The sequence below is a fragment of the Tupaia chinensis genome, unplaced genomic scaffold (genome assembly GCF_000334495.1).
Source record: "Tupaia chinensis unplaced genomic scaffold, TupChi_1.0 Scaffold000510_1, whole genome shotgun sequence".
In the NCBI taxonomy this organism is placed as follows: Eukaryota; Metazoa; Chordata; class Mammalia; order Scandentia; family Tupaiidae; genus Tupaia; species Tupaia belangeri.
In genome coordinates, this window is record NW_006160023.1 from 495,017 (window position 1) to 513,102 (window position 18,086).

Sequence of the window (18,086 nt, forward strand, 5' to 3'; positions counted from 1 at the left end):
ACCCAGCTCTCCCTGAGCCGTGACAGCCACAGTACTGGTTCCTCCTGTTGTCCTCCCAGCAACACTGAAGGAGCTCATCTCACAGACGATGATCCGCTGGGCCCAGGAAGACCAGATCCAGGACGCAGAGCTGGTGCGGATGATGTTCAACCTCCTCCGGAGGCAGTACGACAGCATCGGAGAGCTGCTGCAGGCTCTGCGGAAGACCTACACCATCAGCCAGGCCTCCGTGGGTGACACCATCAACCTGCTGGCTGCCCTGGGCCAGATTCGCTCCCTCCTCAGCGTCAGGATGGGCAAGGAAGAGGAGCTGCTCATGATCAACGGGCTGGGGTAGGTCATCACTGTCACATGCAGTTCTCGCCAGAGAGCTTCACGTGGGCAGGTGGGTCCTGATGTCACTTTCCCTGGGATGATGTCCTTGCCAGTGGATTACCTTGTAACATGAGCCAGACTACCTGCAACTCATGGTGAAGGGACATTGCCAAAATAAGTTTGGAGTCTTGGAGAAAAGCGGTGATTTAGTTTGAATCTTCTGAAAATAGCCCCAACGAGGCCATGAAAATTTGGAGGAAGAGACAGTACGCTCAGCCCAAGACAGAAGCAGTTTGAACACTTAAGCTTTTAATTCTAGAAAATCAAATCTGAGAAATCTTCCAAGTGTCCCTTCTGAAAACTTGCCACCCTTGGGACAGCAGATGGTGTAATGGTTACATTGCTGGATTCCCACATAGTTGAACATGGTTCAAGGCCCAGACCCAGCAACTTAAAAGTCACGCTGGGCACATGTACATGCATGCCCAAAATCCCAAGAAGAGAATGGAGAAGGGATTGCAGTGTGGCCATCCCCCCGGGGGGTGATTTCTTGCTTGCTTTCTTTCTATCAAGTGCACGTGCCCTATAGCAAAAATAATCTCTTTTTTTTTTAAAAATAGCAAAAATAATCTCTTTTTTTTTAAAAAAAAAAAAAAAAAAAAAAAAAAGATCACCCTCTCTTGTAGTCACTACTTTCTCTCAGAACTAACCCATAGAATCACCTCTGCTAGCTCTGTGAGAGACCTTTACCCACACAGTAGCTCATGGCACTCCCTTAGAAACCAGGGAGTCAAAAGGATTTGTAGCATTTTAGATGTCCAAAGAATTTCCTTTCGTTATGTAGGGTAACACTTCCATTTTGCAGATGAGAAAACAGAGGCCACTCCAAAATGTTCACTGAGCAGCCTACAGTTTTACTTGAATAAAATCCAGAACAGGAACTGCAGACTTTCTCTTCCTGAACATTCCGCCCACCATCCCGAGCCAGCAAACCAGAGGCACCAGCAAGATCCAGGAAAGGGACGCTGAGGGTCCTGGGAGGGGAAATGCACGCATCCCTCAAACTCACTTCCAGAGTGGAATCTTAACAGGAGAAATAAGGAAGCTTTTGTGGGGAGAGGAGAAAAGGCTATAGAATTGGTCTGTCTCTCAGCCTTTCCCATAGACCTCGCAGCAGTAAAAACTGGCCGTTGCAGATGGTATTCCTCCAACCCTCAGGGGAAAAGAGTGGGCAGGGATGCCAGTGAACAGACTGCTTCTACACTGATTTTCCTGCTGCCTTATTATGTTCATCTGTGTGGAATGCTTAAAGACATCATTGCACTTACATGTTAATGTCATTGTTCTTTTTTTTTCCTCTTTAAATTTATTTATTTTTTACATTAATTCACTATACATCATTACAGCATACAAATGAATTTTCCATCCAAAATACACTGTATATTGGCTCAGTCAAGCACATCAACATATGTTATCAGCAAATAATTTTCCAATTCTTATGTCTTGTATACTTTGTTTTGTTTTGTTTTGTTTTTTTCCCATCCTTGATTCCCTATCCCTCACCCTCTGCCATGTCCCACCCTCCTCCCACATTGTCTCTGGTATCCATGGTTGCTTTCTATGCCTTTCCCCCCCATTTAATTGATTTGCTAATGAACTTAGTCTAAATTTATCCAATAGCTAGCACAACTGATATATACCTATACATGAACCCAAGTCTGACTTTAGGCATAAACCTCAGTGAGTAGAATGAGCATATTGTTCTTAAAGGCTGGTGTCCAAAAACGTCATTGGTATCTAACATAGTGTTGCCCTAGTAAAAGCCCTCTAATGAGGAAAACTGAGCCCAGAAAGACATATCTATTAGGACACATGAAGAAAAAAAATGGGAAACCCTGAGTACATGGACGAAGAGATATCACTAGTGATTTTGGACTGTCTCAAAAAACTGGAACAAGCGAAAAGATCAAAGGACAGCTTTTTAATCTGTCATTAGAAAAGAACATTTCCAAGAGAGAAAGCAAGTACTTAGAAATAACGGAGCACACATGTTTCTCTCAGTTAAAAAAGGCGCTCAGCCTAGATTCCAACTGACCTAGTGCTTCTTATTACCTTCTCAGCTGTCACTTTGACGTTACTGTCCCCGGTGCGCTTATGTGTTCTCATCCTGATTTTCATAGCATGGCCATAAGCGAGTGCTGAAGCCTCTCTCTGACCTTTATCCTAGGGACATAATGAACAATAAGGTGTTTTACCAGCATCCCAACCTCATGAGAGTCCTTGGCATGCATGAGACAGTGATGGAGGTGATGGTGAATGTGCTGGGCACGGAGAAATCTCAGGTAATGCTTTAAGCCAGAACTTTCCTCTTGGCACAAGGGCACAGGAGGTGACTGGTCTGGAGCTCCTTGGCTGGTGTCCATTGCCTCAGTTGTTTTTCCCAGAGGGAGAGAGGGACATGCCCAGTGCCAGGAAGGAGCCGGGAGATGGGGTGTGTGCTGCTGGATGGAGTCCCACAGGGTAAGGGCTCCGGCCCTTCAAGCTTCAGGGCTTTTCTCACTCACCCCGCTGGGCCATCAGTGGCAAGATCTCCTTCCCATCCTTCCTGTATTCTGAAGCCCTGCTCCTTCCAAGATGGAATAACCCAGGGGCCTGGTGTGCCTATGCAGAACCAGGAGGGAAATGTTCTGAAGGAGGAGATCTCAGTGATGAGCCTGGTGGTGTTCCCTCTGGAAGGATGCCTCTGTTGGCTTATCTCTTGTCTAAGCCAGATGTCTTTGACAGTTCCCCATAAGGAGCCTGCAGCAGGGGGAACTCCTGTTTCAAGGGGGAAGAAATGGGGGGAGGACATAACTAGGCACTTATCCCAACTCTTCTGAGGCCCTCATTAGAGTTAGACGACTTCTGGAAGCAGTGAATGGGGAATGACTTCAAATATTGGGAATTCTCGAGTGCCGGGGTCCTACGAATGAGTGGTCTCCAGTGCGGTTTCAGCAATGTTTGTGAGTAGGTGTTACGGAAGCACAGAAGCCATAGTCACATTCTTCACGGCTTTCTTCCCATCCCTTGGTAAAGGAAAACCTTTCCAAACACGCCTGAGCAGATGTCTGGTTGCCGCATCGAGCAGGTAGACAGTAGGCTTCGGAACCTTATTTCTTAGAGCAACCTCTGAAATTCCAAATGGAAAAGTCAAGGTGTTTCTAGGCTCCTGAGTAAAGCTAGCGCTGACACCATTTATTGAGCACTGCAGACTAAAAACTAAGATGTGGCCAGCCTGGAGATGCTAATCACCCTGTGAGCAGAAAAACCAAACACAATCCACTGTAATGTAAGACGGCATCTCCCTGCTACATTGCGTGAATCAGGTTATGAGTGCTGCAGAAGCCCATCGGAGAGCAGTTCCCAATGACAAAGTAATTGGGGGAGGGTTCACGCTCTTCAGGCTATACCAAAGCTGTAGGGGCCAGCTTAACCCAGAGGACACGAGTTTGATACACTGGTGGGCTCTGTGTCACCAGTCAGCTCTCTCCCTTTCTGATCATCCCCATCACAGTTCTGTCCACTCCCCTAGTCGGAGACATCAATAGCCTAATATAAGGTCGTGCAATTTCATGTGACACCCGGAGATAGCTTGGGACTCTTGTTGGACATCTATTTTTCTTTGGAGGCAAGATATTTTTAAGAACTATAATTAGCTTTCTGTATTTTGGGAAGCCTCATCTTAGGTGTCCTCCATTCTCTGTCCCTCCTGTAAGTAAGTCTTAGAAAACACTGGAGAGAAAGAAACTATTTATTTTCAGAACTGTTCACCAGCTCAAGACTCTTTGAGGTCAAACTTTTGAGAAAGGCCTCACGATAATTCTTCTCTCTGACACTGCCTACTTCTTTCTACAGATTGCTTTTCCAAAGATGGTTGCTAGCTGCTGCCGCTTCCTTTGCTATTTCTGTAGAATTAGCCGGCAAAATCAGAAGGCCATGTTTGAGCATCTGAGCTATCTGCTGGAGAACAGCAGTGTTGGCCTAGGTATGTATGTCAGGATGTAACTTCCACATTTAGACTCAGAGGGTAACTCCCCCTAATGACCACTTAGGAGATCAAGAGAAAGGAGCCACATTCAAGCTACATTTTTGTTGTTGTTGTTTTTCCTTTTTAGATTTTGTTTTGATTTTGGCCATGGGGTACATGCAGTCACCAGAGAGAGACAGAGAAAGACAGCAAGAGGGAAAGTGAGAAATCACCTCCAGGGGGCATGACCACACTGCAATCCCTTCTTCATTCTCCCATCAGAATTTTGGCCATGCACAGACACATACCCAATGTAATTTTCAAGCCACTGGGTCCAGGACGCTAATAGGGCTCGGCTAAATAGGAGTCTAGCACTTTAACCACCAGGCCGCCTGCTGGCCCCAGGCTATAATATCTTTAATACAAAAAGGTACCCTGCCTGATCTAAAGATCATGCAAACCAGGCCACCTGCTGGCCCCGGGCTATAATATCTTTAATACAAAGAGGTACCCTGCCTGATCTAAAGATCATGCAACAATGATACCATGTCTACACTCTGCAGCGTAAGTAGACGTGTTGCTGCCGGCCAAACTGTCAGCCAGATTTGTGCTGCACACTCATTCCACCCTACTTGATTCCTTTTGAGGCCAGAAGCCCATGGTGTATGGAGCCCTGCCTAGGATTGTGGATCTCTTCTGAAGACACACCTCCTACTGGCTAGCTCAGTTCACCGGGGCCGGCGAGGGCGGGTGTGGGGGATGGTGGTGGATGGGCAGTGCTAATGAGACCAAGGTCATAGATCCAATCCCTTCTTGGCACACTGGCTGCAGGCTCCATGCCTGTCCCATCAGCCAACCAGCAAGTGCTCTCCTTAGCTATAAGGCAGAGCAGCCAAGAGCAACTGGAGATAAACGGTGTAAACCCATCAGCACCCCTAGAACAGCAACTCACTGCATAGGCCTCGCTCACTATTCTGATGTAAACCAAGTAAACTTGTGGAGTACACAGATACAGAAGGAAACCTGAAGTCTCAGCTGTTTTCATTTGTCATATGCAACCTCAGGCCACAGCCATTTTGTAAAATGTCACCTGGACTTTTTCTTAATTATAACCTACACATCAAGCAAACAAAGAAACAAAAAAATCAAGGGCACCATTGGGGACCTGATGTAGCTATATGAACTTATGCTGTTTTGGGCTATTTTTAAACTCTTGCTGGTGACTCCAGAAATGTCCAAGTTCTTGGGGTGTAGCTAGTAAAGTGACATCTGAGTCTTGTGTGTGATCACTAGGTGAGAGCCCAGCAAAGTTTTGTGTTAGAAAAGCACTTGAAAATACATGGTCCCGACTGATCCTGTGAACTGATTTTTTCTTTTCGTCAGTATTAACAGTCGGTAATGAGCCCTGGGGAGGAAGGATAGCAGACAGAGCTATGCTTTTGGTTTTTGTTGGTTGCATTTTTCGAGCCAAGCACAGGTTTATTGAGATAGAGATATGCTCCACAGATGGAATGGACCATTGCCAAGTAGCCCAAGAGAGAGGTTCATAAATTGGACGGGCTGCCCCATTGTAGAACCGCGATGTGAACCAGATTCCAGTGTGTTTGCTGCCCTCTGCTGTCCACTTGCATGCAGTGCAGCCACAGCTCAGTGCTGGGTGGCCTCTCCCTTTCTTGCTCTTTCTCTCCTCCTTCCTCAGCCTCCCCGTCCATGAGGGGATCCACCCCACTGGATGTGGCAGCTTCCTCCGTGATGGACAACAACGAGTTAGCACTGGGCTTAGAAGAACCAGATCTTGAGAAGGTAACTGGCCCTCGGGGAGAGGAAACCACATTTTGGTTGTCTTCTGCCTATAGTACAACCCAGCAAGGCAAAGTGGACCAAAATCTGGGTTTCTGTCAGAGCATCTGCATTTGAGTGGGTTCACAGCAAAAATGTGGTGGAATGTGAGTAATTGATGGCAGCACAAGTACGCATTCCCAGGGGCTCTCCTGTAGGCGGAACAGCCAGCTGCATGGGCGTGAGTTCTTTGCACGTGGAGGCCCAATCTCTTTGGTCTCCCTGGAACACGCAGAGACCTTGTGGTCCCTAGTAACGTTCTGTGTCATCTAACTTATAAGTTTTCCTAGGCAGGAAGGAGGCCTCACAGAAAATCGTCTCATCAATGTCCTTTCCACGTACAATGGGACAAAACCAGGATGCCCTCTGTTGGGATTGTAGTTGGAGCACCTGGCAATGGTGATGGTTGGTGGCTGGTTCAGCTACATTCTTTCCCCATCCTTTTCTTGGAACTATTTCCTTGACAAGATTCACGGTGGAAAACAGCCTGGTGGGGGAGGGCCCAGGGCAAGTGAGACGTCATCCACTGTCTCGTGGGTTTGGGCATCCTGGGCAGAAAAGCACCTGGCTTTGACAAGGGGAACAGAAGGTCACTCAAAAAACAAAAATAAAAAAGTGACGACCTGAGGGAGGAGTAGATGGTCAGCTGCATCGTTGGGGACATGTGCCCGGGGTGTCTGCGGTCACGAGGAGAGCTCCCCGTGCTGGAGAATTCAAAAGTCGAGGGTAACTGAAGCATAACGCGTCTGGGAGAGTGGGAGAAATGAGGCAGGAACAGCAAGGAGCTAGACGTTACGTTACCTCTACTTTTAATGGAAACTTCATACCCATGCAGTATCACCATGAGCCAGGCCCTGCTCCGAACACTGCCTCCCGTTAACTCACATGACCCTCTGAAGACGAGCCTTTTCATTATTGCTTGCCAGTCACGGGCAGGGAAATGGAGGCATAGGGAAAGTAGTCATGTCCTTGTTGTCACGGGGTCAGTGAGTGGCAGAGCTAGGAATCAGAGAGGTTCATCTTCAGAGGTCTTACTTCCCCCACTTACGTTACTGGACATCACTGTGGAGCCAAGAGGATGGAGACTACTGGAGGGTTTGAAGCAGAGGAGTGACATACCAGGACTTACATGTTAGAGGACACGTGGTTTCAGCAAGAACTGGCTGGAACAGACAGAAGACTCCAGGCAAGGAGAATTGAGGTCCTCCTACAGTAATCAACGTGCTGGCTTCAACTAATGTTGGCACAGTGAATGGGAGAAGTATCCGAATCCAAGGGACCTGTAAGAGGACCAACAGCAGCCATTATCAGATGCTGGGTCAGGCTCACTTTTTCTGCTAAGGGTTATGGGTGAAACAGATTTGAGGAAGCAGGTGATGAGTTTGCCTTTGGCCATGTGGCATTTGAGGTAACCTGAAGCTACCGAATGGCAGTATCTAGCGAGCAGGAGTACAGCTAAAGGCAAACCCTTAGCAGAAAAAGTGAGCCTGAACCTGCGTTTGAGGTAACCTGAAGCTACCAAATGGCAGTATCTAGCGAGCAGGAGTACAGCTGGACCAGAGCCCCAAGGGCCACTAGCACTTAGGGGATCACAGGGGAAAGGCACTGGCAGAAAACAGGGGGAGGAGCAGCCAAATAGGGATCCCAGAAAATGAGGAAATCCCCTGAGGAAATCCCAGAAAATGAGGTGGGAAACAGAAAAAGGCAGAAAAAAGGGGAAGGAGCAGCCAAATAGGGATGCAGAAATCCCAGAAAATGAGGTGGGAAACAGAAAAAATATTATAAGTGTGTATGTATATACACATATATACATATATGTGTATGTATGTATATATACTTTTTTCTTCTTTTCGAATAGTGAATGTGGGGAGGCTCAGAGAAGTCAGTTTGAGGGGAAGGGAGGGGAAGGGATCTCTTAATCTAATGATTACCACAGCGGATGGCCTTCGTCCAGCTGAGGTGGCCACACAGACAAGGTAGATAACATTACTACTGCTGAAGATTCTGTTTCTTCAAGCCTGGGTAAGGAATTGCTGTCCAAGCTGCAGAACCAATTCTGGTCTGTTCAGATGAGATAATTACCCACCATAATCTATTGATGGTTTTGGGTTCATAATTTCTTCCTCAAGTGCACTCAACCAGTAAGTGCTGTGTTGGCGCAGCTTGTTTCTAAGAGGAGGAACTTATGTTGCAGTAGAAGGGTGTGTTAGTTAGCCGGGGCTGCCCTAGTGAAGGACCACAGATTGAGTGGCATCAGGATTTATATTCTCATAGTTTTGGAGGTAGAAGCTTGGGATCAAGGTATTGGCAAATTTTATTTCTCCTGAGGAATGGCTTACAAATGCCCACCTTCTCATTGTGTCCCCACCTGGTTTTTTTCCAGAGTGTGTGCATTCCTTGTGTCTGTGTATCTGAATTTCCTCTAAGGATACTGCCCTATTGGCCTCATAATCGCTTCATCACTTTTTTTTTTTTTTTTTTTTTTTCTTTTTTGAGAGATTTTCGCTATAGGGCGCGTGCGCTCACCAGACTGACAAAGAGAGACATAGAGACAGAAAGCAAGAAATCACCCCGCAGGGGGTCCATATGGTCACGCTGCAATCACTTCTCCTCCATTCTCCTCTCGGGATCTTGGGCACACACGTACACGTGCCCAGCGTGAGTTTTAAGCCACCGGGTCCGGGACATGAACCGTGGTCGACTACATGGGAGTCCAGCGACATAGCCATTACGCTAACTGCTGGTTCCCCATCACTTCTTTAAAGGTCTTATCTCCAAATCCAGTCACATTCTGAGGTATCAGCATTAGGATTTCCACATGTGAAATTAGAGGAAAAGGACACAGTTTATGCATGACAAATAAATTTACCTTTGAATCGTCATTTTATTTTGATGTTTAGAGGTTTTATTTTTCTCCCAATATCAAAGAGATAGTTTTATGATAATATTTGGGCAGAAATTTAAATAAAGTCATTTTTATTTTGTCAGAATTAATTGACAAGGCCTTTGGACTTCATTGAGTCTGTAATAAATGATTAAGTTAAAAAGTGTAAGTCAGGGAAATAATCTATTTACTGGACTTGTTCAATATGGTATTTTGCAGGCAACCTGATACCACTTCACATACGTGCTTCTTACAATGAAATTCTGTTGAGAGAAAGCCTAGTCCTGTACAAGTTAGGCTTCACTTGAGTGGGCCTTTGCAGCTGCCAGAATGAGTGAAAATGACCAGAGGGAAGTTTTAGAAGTCACTCCTCTAGGTCTCCACAGGCCTATGTTGAAAGGACACCCTTACCTCAACACACACAATAAAATAAATAAAAAACACTGGTCTACCTGTCAGTACCTGGCATAATAGCCATTTCTAAAGAGTCTCAGACTTCAGATTTTATCCTTTCCACATTTAAGTGGCAATAAGTACCTCAGTGCTCTATGTGGTCAGATGACGACCGATGCAGTATGGAAAGCAGCGAATGGGTCTCCTACCACAGGGCAGTGCCCAAGGTTTGAACTCAGTACCCTGTTCTCAGCCTCAGATGTGACTTGGCCAAAATACTCAGCCTCCCTTAAAAGAGGGACTGTGTGACGAGTGGAGGCTAGCAAGCTGGGAGGGGAGAGGAGGGCACTAAGGGGAATCTGCGGAGGGGTGAAATTTGTTGCCCTCTTTTTAAGGGACTGGCTGAGTCAGCACAGTGCCACAGACTCTATTCAGGCCTTTACTGGGAAATGACTCAACTTTAGCTCTTAGAAGAAAGCAGCGAGAGACAGGGAAGTGCTGCAGTTCCTCCCTTCTACTGATCACAACACAAGTTAGGTCTGTTTGGATTGAACTATAGCCCATCCCAACAAACGCACACACACACACTCCATACTCGCACCCCCCAACACTTATTTTAGTGGTGGGTAAAAATGTTCTGCACTTGTAATGCTAAAAACTCTAATTCTGGCTTCCATTGATATTTCCCTAACATTTTTTAAGTCAAAAACAAATCTTAGCTCCAAGTAGAATAGTATCCTTAGTGGCTTAAGAAGAAAGAAATGTGATAATAGATTTGTACTGAGTTTTGCCTCCAGTTTGTTATTCTTGCAAAATAACTTAAGATTATTTTACATCAGTAAATACATGATTTATTTATTAACCACCTATTAATATGCTAGGCCCTAGGGATTAAAAATGAAAGCAATACCACCCTGATGTTGAGTATCTTGCAGCATAGTGGATTCTCCTCTGCCTGTATATATAAAATATCAAAGATGAAATTAGCACAACTGGATTTTTTATTTTTTTGAGAGAGAGATTTTTGCTATAGGGCACATGCACTCACCAGAAAGACAGAGAGAGACAGAGATAGAAAGCGAGAAATCACCCCCCAGGGGGGATGGTCATGCCGCAGTCCCTTCTCCTCCATTCTCCTCTTGGGATCTTGGGCATGCATGCACACGTGCCCAGCATGAGTTTAAGCCTCTGGGTCCAGGACTCGAACCACAGTCAACTACATGGAAGTTTAGCGACATAGCCATTATGCTAACTGCTGGTCCCAACAACTGGATTTTAAACAAGTCTCTTTGCTGAACGTTTTGCCTGATACCTGCTGGTGTAGGCAAAAATCTAAAATTTCTACAAGATTCCAGGTGCAGTCTAGTAACCTAGAAACAAAACGACCACAACAAGTCTTAGTGCCTAACAGGTTCTGATCTCTTTTCTGGGCAACCCTTGGACAGTTGTTGTTAATGCAGACCTCGAGTGTGGACCTCTTACTACTCAAGCGTCCACTCAGCATCAATTAGTGACTAAATATTTAGGCCTTGCTATACATGGTTGGCCTAGGTCTCACAGAGTTTCTTTACTCTCCACTGTTATCTCCCCAGATGCAACCTAGTTAGCCTTATTTTTTTAAGAATTTAATTTTATTTAATTTTTAATTTGACCAGGGGGGTGGGTGGGTAAAAAAGCAAACTGCGAGGTTCAGGACTCAAACTGCAGTTAGCCACGTGGGAGTCCAGAACCCTAATCACCATACTACCTGCCAGCCCCAGTTAGCCTTATTTTTAAATGGCAGTTCCCTCTTGCTAGAATCAGAAAAACCTGGGAACTGACAGTACAGGGTGTGTTCCTATATAACAATGATAATCAGTCATATTGATTACTTGTTAAGTAAAAGAGATTGGAGGTTCTGGTTACAAACCTATTGAAGTATTGATTTGAAAAGTCTTGGGCTCTCTAGTTTCTAGGGAAATAAAAGCCTTTCAGCTCCCAGAATAGTTCAGGCTTCACAGCTGTCTCATAAAAAACCATAGGTACTTTTCTCTTTTTTTGCCTTTACTATATATGTGTGGCTTATCTTTTTTTCCCATTATCTTTACTGTGGTAAAATTTACCCTGTTAACCATTCTTGAATGTACAGCTCAGTGATATTAAAAAGTTTCATGATGTTGTACAACTGTCTCCTCCATCTGTCTCGGTAACTCTGTTCACCTGGTGAAACTGCAATTCTGTACCCATTTAACAACATCCCATTCTCCTTCCTCCTAGCCTACAGTGACCATCATTCTACTGTCTTTATGGCTTTGATTACTTTAGATAACCTCATTTAAATGGATTCATACTGACTTGTTTGACTTAGCACATGTCCTTAACGTTCACCCAGGTTCTAACATGTGTCAGAATTTCCTTCCTTCTTAGGGCTTAATAATATTGCGTTTTCTATATATGCCACATTTTGATTACATTCATTCATCAGTGGATACGCAAGTTACTTCCACATTTGAGTGATTGTGAGCAACATTGTGAGTATAGGCGTACTAATACCTCTTTGAGACCCTGCTTTTAATTATTTGGAGTGTGTATACACTTACACAGAGGCAGAATTGCTGGGTCATATGATAATTCTATTTTTAATTTTTTGAGTAACTACCATATTGTTTTCCACAGTGGCTATATCATTTTACATTCCCACCAACGGTGCAGAAGAGCTCCAAGTTCTCCATATCCTCACCAACAGTTATTATTTTGTTGTTTGTTTTGTTGGGAGTGGGGAGAGTGGTTCATTTGGTTTTTAATAGTAGCTATCCTAACTGGTGTGAATATGGACACTTACTTTCGTGCTGTTCTTGGCAGGTGGTGACCTACTTGGCAGGCTGTGGCCTACAGAGCTGCCCCATGCTTCTCACCAAAGGATACCCTGATGTTGGCTGGAACCCTATTGAGGGGGAGCGCTACCTGTCCTTCCTTAGGTTTGCCGTCTTCGTGAACAGTGAGTCTTACATTTCCATGACTAGCATAATCATGAATACACAGAAGGGAAAGGGGATCTTTTCCATTGTTCCTTATCCATAAACATGATAGGTTCTGCTGGTACTTTCTGGCTGTCAAGAGAAATCTTAGGAAGAAACAGGCCAGAAAAGGATTAATAGCAGATTCTAATGAGCAGAGCACTGAGCTGTTGTCCCAGATCCAGCAGGATATCACCTCATGGACTTGTCACTTCTTTGTACCTCTACTCTCCTCAGTAAAAGTGGACTCTTATTATTATCATGACCTCACCTATTTCACAGAGCTAAATGCAGATGTGCCTCCAGACCTTTAGGCTCTTGGATAGATGGATGGATGGATAAATAAAATCATCAACAAGTTAATAGCTGTAAAAGACCACTAAACTCCCGGGGCGGGGGGGTGGGGGTGTGATTGCTCTAACAACTAAATACTATTGGTCACAAGTCACCTCTTCTTTGTAGTAAATTCCAACTCTATTAAAATTCCTAATTGCATCAGAATAATGTACTGAACATTGTGCAAAATAAGTAAACTACTTTCTTTTTTTTTTTTTTTTAAGAGTGATTTTTGTTATAGTGCATTTGCTCTCACCAGAGAAATAGAAAGACAGAAAGCAAGAAATCACCGTCCAGGAGGATGGCCCCACCGTACTCCCTTCTCTTCCATTCTCCTCTTGGGATCTTGGGCATGCACATGCATGCACCCAACGTGAGTTTTTAGTTGCTGGATCTGGGACTCGAACTGCAGTTGACTATGTGGGAGTCCAGTGACATAACCATTACATTTCTGCTGGTCCCAGACTACTTTCTTTTTTGGGGGGGGAGGGAGAGGGTGGGAAAATAACTTTATTTCCTAGGGAGCAGGCAGGCGTCCAGGCTCAGAACTTCTGGAACTGCTTCTTGGTGCCGGTGGCCTTGGTGACCTTGAGCACGTTGAAGCGCACGGTCTTGCTCAGGGACCCAGACTACTTTCTTGAAAACGTTCCTTGTCTCCCAAGATTTTGTTGCAACACTGTTTGTACCGTTACAAGTAGTGTGATCCTTTACAGTTACGATCCTTATTCCTTCTCTTAGTTTGGGGTTCCAGGCTAATAAGCTAATAAATCCAACTGCCTGGCTAAGTGATCTCAAAGAGGAAATTATAACTAATACAGAGTCATGGAGTTGTTCTCAGTATGAGGCTTTATTTTAAAATATACTACCATGACATGCTCTATTCCTATGTGCTTCTCTTCTCTTCCTCCACTCCCATCCCACCTGCAGTTTCCCACATCATACTACCCTATAGTCTCAGTATTTGAACGAAGTCGGTTCTCCTAGGTTTACTGGATCACAGGACTTGAGCTGTCTGTGTTTTACTCCCCTGGGTCCAGCGCAGCCAGATTCCTTATCCACTTTCTTCTGCTTCTCTCTTTTCTTCTCTGAGACCTCCTATCTGTTTGTCACCAGCCTCACTAAATTCTATTTCTTCTCTTCAGGCCAGTTTTATAGTGGCCTCTAATAGTCTGTTCCATTTCCTATCCAAATGATTATATGTCCAGAATCAATAAATTCTCTGCAGCAGTAAAGAGAATTTTTTAATGAAGTGAACATTAATATATACAGCTCATCAAATTATGTAGACTATATGACAGACCAACCAGATCAAGGCGAGACCGATTTATTCATCTTGGGCACATTCATTCACAGTCCAGATCAAGAGCTCAGTGGCTCCATTCAGTGGGATTGTCTGCATGGGTTCTGAAGGTAAAGGAGTTCACTCACTGTGCTCCTATCTGGATTCCAGCACTTGCTTTTGCTGGTTAGATGCAATTGTATTGAACTAAAATGGCCAAAATGTTTGGTCTGCTCCTGTGGCTTTCAGGTTGCTTTATGTCTTTTTAACATATTCTCCACAGTACAATTTTATAATGCAATAAGTGCCAGCAAATTGGTCTATCGTTAAGATATACATGCATTTTAATTCATTTTCATTGTATCTTTATAATATTATAATATAATAACATTTGTTTTTGACAAAGGATATCAGTTTCTACCTTCAAAGAATTTATAGTCTCTTCAGGGGAGTTGACATGGACAGAGGTTACTATAATAGCAGATGGTGTAAGGGTTACATTGCTAGACTCCCACATAGTTGACAATAGTTCAAGTCCTAGTCCCCGTGACTTAAAATTCACACTGGGTGCGCCTACGTGCAGGCCCAAAATCCCAAGAGGAGAATGGAAGAGAAGGGATTGAGACATGGCCATCTCCCCTGGGAGTTGATTTCTCATTTCTGTCTCTCTGTCTCCGGCTAGCACATGCACCCTATAGCAAAAATCTCTCTCTCAAGAAAAAAAAGTAAGTGGAGTAGGCAAGGAGAGGACATTCACATCCTATTGAGAAGATCAGAAAAGGCCTCCTTGAGGAGATGATGTTAGAGATGAGCTGGAAAAGGCCAAGTTCTCAGATGCAGAGATGCAGAAGAGAGGATCCACACAGGGAGCAGCAAGAGCAGTGACCTGAAGGCCAAAGCTTGCTGTGTTCAGGAAGCAGGGCTCCAGTGGCCCAGGGATGGATATGGTGCACAGCTGTGGTAAGAGAGAAGGTGTAAGAGGCAGGTAGGGGCTACAATGAAGAGAACCGAAAGGCCAAGCTAACAGGTTCAGTATTGAAGCATTGAGCAGAGAGCTGGGAAACTTTAACACCAGAGAGACCTATGGGTATTACAGACAGGTCCTATACTTAACTGGGACTAATCGGTTTCTGGATTATAATGGTAATGGTAGAAATGGACTGGAAGAGATACACTTGAAAGAAATGACAGAGATAGAATTATAGAACGGAATGGTGATGCTGATGGCCAAGCCTGTATTTTGAAAGAAAAGGAACAGAGGTCACATTGAAGCTTAGAGGTTTGAGGATAGAGAGAAAAGAAATGAGGATGTCAGAATGTTGTTTCGGTGGAAAACAAACTTAGTGTGTATCGCATCATTCTGATTTCACATTGTGCAATACCAAAAGAGAGATGTCCCCTGGTTGGGCTTATAGTGTATAGATCAGAATAGTAGGTTTGCAGATTGGTAACTGAAATGATTGAACGTAGATTGTTACAGAGGAGAGCATGGAAAAGATATGGAGAATATCGAAAAGAAAAGTCAGAATTGTTTTGAATATCTACAGGAAGAGGAGGGGGTGACTCAATCACGGAGTGATTCGGAAGTGTTTGATCTGGAGAAGAGCATCTTAATTTAAGTCTGAGGGGCAAGCAGGTGGCATAGTGGTTAAGACACTGGACTCCCACATGGCCTACCATGGTTCAAGTCCCAAACCTGGAGGCTTGGAAGTCATGATGGGCACATGTGCATGTGTGCCCAGAATTCCGAGAGGAGAATGAAAGATAAGGGATTGCGGGTGGCCATTCCTCCAGAGGGTGATTTCTCACTTTCTCTCCCTCTGTCTCTCTGTTTCACCAATGAGCACATGTGCCCTGCAGCAAAGATCTCTCTTTAAAAAAAAAATTTAAATCTGGCTCTGTTGCTTACCAACTAAGCAAGGAAATAAAACTCTCCTAGCCTCAGTTGGGTTTTTGTTTTGTTTTGTTTTGCTTTGCTTTGCTTTGCTATAGGGAGCATGCACTTGCCAGAAAGACAGAGAGAGAAACAGAGAGAGAGAAAGCGAGAAATCACCCCCCAGGGAGGATGGTCATGCCGCAATTCCTTCTCCTCCGTCCTCTCAGGATTCTGGGCATGCATGCACACACGCCCTGCATGAGTTTAAGCCACCAGATCTGGGACTCGAACTGCTGTAGACTACATGGGAGTCCAGTGACGTAGCCATTACGCTAACTGCTGGTCCTTTTATATATATATATACAGATGCAGTAATAGCAGTGTGGACCAGAAGTGGTGGTGCAACAGTAACACAGTGCTTTTATCATGCTTTACCCACATAGGAAGGTCCTGGGTTCACGTCCAGAGGTCCCCTATACATGCCAGGTGCATATGTACACCCCATGATGCAGGCTAGCTGAGACTGGGAGCAGATTTTGGCATGAAGACCCTGTCTTCATGTGCCTGTCTCTTGCTCTCCCCCTCTCCCCTCTTTTCCCTCCCTCCCTCCCTCTCTCTCTCTCTCATAGAAATAAAATGAAATATGGTAAATGTGGGTTGTAAGAGTGACTGTGAACGTGGTAATGAGTGATAGTGAGGATGGCGAGGATGATAACAGCTAACACTTACAGAGCATTTACCATGTGCCTGGCACTGTTCAAAACACTTTTAAATCTATTAACTTGGGGCCAGCAGGTGGCATGGTGGTTAAGGCACTGGACTCCTACAGCTGCAGTTCAAGTCCTGGACCTGGTGGCTAGCTTTCTCACCCTACTCCCACCCCTATGGCTCTCTGGTGATCACATGTGCCCTCTAACAAACTTTAAAAAAAAAAAAAAAAAAGAATAAAAATAAATAAATAAATTTTAAATCTATTAAATTACATTACACAATAATTCAATGCAGTAGTACAGGTTAAACATCCCTAATTCAAAAATCTGGGACCAACAGTTAGCGTAATGGCTATGGCGCTGGACTCCCTCGGAGTCGACCGCGGTTTGAGTCTCGGACCCGGTGGCTTAAACTCTCGCTGGGCGCGTGTGCGTGCGTGCCCAAGATCCCGAGAGGAAAATGGAGGAGAAGGGATTGCAGCGAGGCCATCCCCCCTGGGAGGTGATTTCTCGCTTTCTGTCTCTCTGTCTCTCTCTGTCTGGCGAGTGCACGCGCCCTATAGCAAAAACCTCTCCAAAAAAAAAAAAATCTACAATTAGAAATACTGTAAAATCTAAAATTTTGTGAACATCAACCTGCTGCCTCAAGTAGAAAATTCCATGCTGGGAGCCAGCAGATGGCATTGTGGTTGAGATACTGAACTCCCGCATGGCCAGCTGTGGTTCAATTTCTGGACCTGGAAGCTTGCTGTCTCACTTTCCCTCTTTTTCTCTCTGTCTCTCTCTGGTGAGCACATGTGCCCTATAGCAAATAGAAAAATAATAATAATAAATAATTTTAAAAAAGAAAATTCCATGCCTGACCTCATGTGATGGATTGTAGACAAAACACTGCAATACAAAAATATTATATACAATTTCCTTCAGGCTATATATATGAGGTATATCAGAAACATAATTTATGTCTCACTCCAAAATATTTTATGTATTTACAAATATCTCAAAATCCAAAAATTCCAAAATTTTAAACATTTCTGGTCCCCAACACTTCAGAGGAGGGATAATCAACCTGCTCCTTAGTCTGTTCAGACTGCCCAGTCTATGAGTAGTTTGTAAACAACAGAATTTCATTTCTCACAGTTCTTTTTTTTTTTACATTAATTCCCTATACGTCATTACAACATACAAATGAATTTTTCCATCCAAAATACACTGTATATTGGCTTAATCAAGCACATCAACATACATGTTATTAGCAAATAATTTTCCATTTCTTATGTCTTGTATACTTTGTTTTTTCCGGGGTTTTTTTTTTTTTGGTTTTTTTGTTTGTTTGTTTTATGGGGGTTTTTTGCCATCCTTGATTCCCTATCCCTCACCCTCTGCCATGTCCCACCCTCCTCCCACATTGTCTCTGGTATCCATGGTTGCTTTCTATGCCTTCCCCCCCCC

At 44.3% G+C, this 18,086-nt stretch overlaps 1 protein-coding gene across 1 annotated transcript in view; it reads left to right on the top strand.

The window, feature by feature from the left end:
• The window catches only part of LOC102495495 (ryanodine receptor 3), a gene marked incomplete at its 3' end in the record, with an annotated part of 299,734 nt that overhangs the window by 258,361 nt on the left and 23,287 nt on the right, over positions 1-18,086 (top strand). Inside the window, exons 40-44 of the mRNA XM_006156625.1 lie at positions 60-333; positions 2,543-2,657; positions 4,210-4,339; positions 6,021-6,124; positions 12,279-12,414. Coding sequence (XP_006156687.1) covers positions 60-333; positions 2,543-2,657; positions 4,210-4,339; positions 6,021-6,124; positions 12,279-12,414 — 759 coding nt within the window. The remainder of the gene's footprint in view (positions 1-59; positions 334-2,542; positions 2,658-4,209; positions 4,340-6,020; positions 6,125-12,278; positions 12,415-18,086) is intronic.